General features: G+C 52.1%; 1 protein-coding gene across 1 annotated transcript; it reads right to left on the minus strand.

Annotated features, from left to right (window-relative positions):
* Window positions 1–706: 706 nt before the first annotated feature.
* On the minus strand, window positions 707–3,902 carry LOC103642350 (leucine-rich repeat extensin-like protein 3). The gene has a single exon (XM_020546116.3). The coding sequence runs from the start codon at window positions 3,871–3,873 to the stop codon at window positions 955–957; it is 2,919 nt and encodes a 972-aa protein (XP_020401705.1). The 5' UTR covers window positions 3,874–3,902; the 3' UTR covers window positions 707–954.
* Window positions 3,903–4,819: the final 917 nt, after the last annotated feature.

Raw genomic sequence — 4,819 nt, forward strand, 5'->3', positions numbered from 1 at the left:
ACGTACAACTCAAATGATCATTACTGTCCATAAAACTTTGTTTTTATAAGACTTAACATGTTCGCTTCTTTATCGATGATTTTATAAAACGATACTTGGATGTTATTGATTGTAATGGTATAATATTGTTGACTAGATAATATGTGTACCCTTGGTTATTTGAATGTGATTGATGAATATTGAATGATATGAGTATATGTATGTGACGTTAAATGTGAATTAGTGAAATGTATATGAATATGCATGTGATTTGTATATGGATGTGCAGAGAAATTCTAGATCCCTAAAATATAAACCACTCATTCATTGAGTCTTTGAAATTAGGAGGTCGATCACAAGCATAACCTGAAGTTATCGACAGGTGCAACATCGATTTGTTGAGCAATTTTGCTCACAAGGTGTGATTCAGTTTTTAGTAATTGTCATCTAAAAACTATTTTATAGGTTCTTTTCATACAAACAAATTAAGTTGGCTACAGATTTTGACTCATTTACAACATTTGGATAATTAAGGAGTAGATCATCAGACCAAGAGCTACAATATTCTTTGCATCATATGGATGGCCTTATGTTTGTTTAGATTGTTCAATAATTTAAAACTTTTGTAATAATTGTGTATTGGTTCTTCTTCATGCAATGACGAAGTATGACGCCAGAACTCTCTTACGTTATGAAAAAGTTTTGCACATTGTGCTAAGAAGAATCCTAGAAAGGCAGAAACAATTCCTTCTCCATTTGCATGTTTCTCTTCTCGGTCATCATGTTACATGTGCACACACTCGTTACATTACCTATGCTGTTATACCCTTACGCACAAACGTACATGCGCTTATCCGATAGCATTCAATTCAGGTCGCTAGAGCATTGCATGGTGCGATCGACTTGTCACTGCTTCTCCTGGCCTCCCTCGTCGCGATTACTCTCATCGTCAGTAGAGCGCGCTGTGATCACCGCTTAGTATCCTTGGAACAGAGGCGGCGGTGGCGACGCATACTGCTGCGCCATGATTGGTGGCAAGATGAACTCCTCAGGTGCCGACGGTGGAGGTGATGATGGTGCGGGTGGAGGTGGTGATGGGACGGCTGGTGGAGGTGGCGAGCTCACCGGAGCAGGTGGTGGTGGGGATTTGACCGGTGGGGGTGGAGAGTTGATTGGCGCCGGTGGAGGAGGGGACCTCACTGGAGGAGGCGGTGAGCTCGCCAGTGTTGGTGGAGGTGGGGAGGTCATTGGTGGAAGTGGTGGAGAGCTTACAAGTGGCGGTGGTGGCGGGGGCTTCACCAGTGGAGGTGGAGATCTTCTCGAAGTTGGTGGTGCAGGTGATTTGAACTGTGGCGGTGGGGATTTTGCAAATGGGGGTGCTGAGCTCACGGGAACTGGCGGGGGAGGTGAGCTAACTGGTGCCGGTGGTGGAAGGATTTTCACAGGAGGTGATGGTGAAATCACAGGAGCCGGTGGAGGAGGTGATTTTACAGGCGGTGGCGGCGAGCTAACGGGTGCCGTTGGTGGAGGGGATTTCATGGGAGACGATGGTGAAACCATTGGAGCTAGTGGAGGAGGTAATTTTACAGGTGGTGGCGGTGAGTTGACTGGAGTAGGTGGTGAAGAGTATTTCACAGGAGGCGGTGGTGAGCTAACTGGAGCCGGTGGAGGAGGTGATTTTACAGGTGGTGGTAGTGAGCTGACTGGAGCAGGTGGTGGAGGGGATTGCGCCAGAGGAGGTGGTGAGCTTACTGGAGCCGGTGGTGGTGATTTTATAGGTGGTGGTGGTGAGCTGACTGGAGCAGGCGGTGGAGGGGATTGCATCGGAGGAGGAGGTGAGCTTATTAGAGCTGATGGAGGAGGTGAGTTTGCTTGTGGTGGGGGTGGCGACCTTATCGGTGGTGGAGGAGGTGATGATTTCGTTAGCGGTGGAGGTGACCTCACCGGCGCTGGTGGCGGCGGCGAACTTAACAGTGGTGAAGGAGGTGGTGATTTCACTGACGATGGAGGTGACCTCACCGGCACCGGTGGTGGCGGTGATTTAATCATCGGTGGAGGTGATGGTGGTGAAGGAGATTTCACCGTTGGAGGCGGTTCACTCACATATGCTGGAGATGGAGGTGATTTTACTAGTGGTGGTGAGCTAACCGAAACCGGTGGAGGAGGGAATTTGGTAGGTGGGGGAGGCGAGCTAATAGGTGCTGGTGGGGGTGGAGATTTCATTGATGGCGGTGGTGAACTAATCGGTGATGGCGGTGGCGGTGGTGGTGACCTCACCGGTACTGGTGGTGGCGGCGAACTTACTGGTGGTGGAGGAGGTGGTGATTTCACTGGCGCTGGAGGTGACCTTGGTGGCAACGGCGGTGGAGATTTCACAGATGGAGGTGGTAAACTCATAGATACTGGAGGTGGAGGCGATTTTAGTAGTGGTGGTGGTGAGCTAACCGGAACCGGTGGAGGAGGAGATTTGATAAGTGGGGGAGGCGAGCTAATAGGTGCTGGTGCTGGTGCGGGTGCGGGTGGAGATTTCACTGATGGTGGCGGCGACGGCTGTGGGCTCACTGGCTGTGGTGCTGGGGACTTCTTTGGTGGTTGGTTCTCCGGTGATGGCGCTGGTGGCAACGGATGTGGACTAACGTCTGGTGGCCTAGGAACCTTCTTCGCTGGTGGCGCAGGCATCTTGGAACAGACGTTCGTGCGGCAGTCGACGGGGTGCGCGAGCACAAGCGCGCACTCAGGCAACGGCTTCTGCCCCGGGCGTCCGCCATCGAGGCAGTTGCCGCTATCGTCCAGCGCCACCGGCGAGTCCTCGGACGGCACGCACGCCTCTGCCTCGACGCTGAAGAAGTTGTGCGCGAAGCTGAAGTTGGCGAGAGCCGGGAGCTTGCACACGTTCTCCGCCACGGCGCCGGCGAGCTGGTTCCGCGACACGTCCAGCTGCTCCAGCCTGATCATGTTGACGAGCCCCTCCGGCAGCGTGCCAACGAGCGCGTTCCCGCTGACGTCCACCACCGTGGAGTTGACGAGCTCAGCAAGTTCAGGCGGGATGCAGCCGTCGAGGCGGTTGTTGAGAAGCATGAGTTCGTCGAGCGTGTCGGCCATGCGGCCAACGCTGCGAGGGATGCATCCGATGAAGGCGTTGTTTGCGAGCACCACCACGGTGGCCGTCGAGTTGCCGAAATTCTCCGGGATGAACCCGACGAAGCGGTTGCTGTTGACGAAGATAGCGTCAAGGTCCTTGTCGAAGAGGTGCGGCGGCAGGGTGCCGTCGAAGTCGTTGAACCGGAGGTCGAGGTACTTGAGCACGGGGATCTGCAGTACGACGTCCGGGAACCCGCCGACGAAGCGGTTGTTGCTGACGTCGAGCTCGTGGAGGAGCGTGAGGCGGCTGAAGCTCTTGGGGATGATGCCGCAGAAGCGGTTGGAGTTAATGTGGAAGAAGGCGATATCGGTGAGCATGCCGAGCTCCGCGGGGAGGTAACCCGCGATGTCGCCGCCGTTGAGGTCGATGCCCGCGACGACGGTGGTGTTAGCGTCGTCGAGTGCCGGGACGCACGTGACGCCGAAGTAGGAGCACACGTCGGCTCCTACCCAGCCGCCGGTGAAGTTCTTGGGGTCGGAGTACATGGCGCGGCGCCAGGCCTGGAGCGCGACGTACGCGCGGCGCAGGCGCTCGTTGGCGAAGGTGACGTCCACGTGGATGTCGAACTCGAAGTCGTCGGGGAGGTCGCCGTCGCCCTCCCGAAGGGAAAGCAGCTGCCGCCGTGCAATGTCGGACGCCTCGGCGTCGGAGAGCGCGGCCGCCGCGGTCGCCGCGAGCAGAATGGCGGCGAGGTATACGAGAACGAGGCTGCCGTTCCGGCAGCGGCGCAGGCGAACCACCGCGGCCTCCATTGTTGGCGGGGAAGGGGCAGTGTGGGAGGCCACCCCTTGCAGGGCTTCCTATATGGATGGGGGGAAGATATAGGCCTGCGGCGAAGAGAGGACATGATCGAGCGAGTGGCGGCGCGCATGTCCCGGCGGTGCCCGTTGCGCTCTGGTGGTCGTTGTTTTCTTGGCAGGAAAGGATTGACACGTGGACAGCTTCTTTGATTGTCTGCTCTGCTCCTCTTTTGGGTGATGTCTTGTATAGTGCTTAAGTTTGAGCAAATAACGGTAATACACTGCATCCGTTATTCCGTACGCACTACAATAAAATATTTTAGTTAACAAGCTCCATAATTAGTAATATTTTAGTTAACAAGCTCCATAATTAGTAAAGTGGATACATTTATGATTTATTTGATCTCAAGAGCTAAAACAAAAATGATTAAAGTTTAGACAAATCAATAAAGAAAAAGCTAAAAATGATTAAAATAGTAAAAATATAAGGTTTTAGTCAATTTTAGTTCCTACGGGGAGCTAAAGTTTAGTCGTTTTGCTCTACCTCCTGAATCCAAATGGGCAAGCGTGTGATTACAAACATGTGCCTCTTAACCATACACAGATGTAGAAATTTTACATGAGGTGGAGGTGGACGACCTAAAACAATATCCATCATAAAAATCATCTGATCTTTTGTGTAAAGTATGATTGTCAATGCCCAAGTATGACTTAGGGGTGGTAATAGACCACGATCCAAATATTTCTTCACAATAAGTTAGAGTACTTAATTAATTTTAGTTCAAAAAAGAATACGAATAGAGTCTGATCGTAATCTGATTCGATCCTTAAAATCTAGTATAGCGTAAAATGTAGAGCCTATTACCACCTACAAGTATGAGGTACCTTGTGCGTTGTAGCATAACCGGCCAACACAGAGTACAGGTTGAGAACCCCACCATAATGTTGGGTCATATCA

Source organism: Zea mays, chromosome 10, assembly GCF_902167145.1.
Source record: "Zea mays cultivar B73 chromosome 10, Zm-B73-REFERENCE-NAM-5.0, whole genome shotgun sequence".
NCBI lineage: Eukaryota > Viridiplantae > Streptophyta > Magnoliopsida > Poales > Poaceae > Zea > Zea mays.

Bases quoted from the DNA above. Each gene is read 5' to 3' on its own strand.
- LOC103642350 (XM_020546116.3), bottom strand. From the start codon at position 3,873: ATGGAGGCCGCGGTGGTTCGCCTGCGCCGCTGCCGGAACGGCAGCCTC.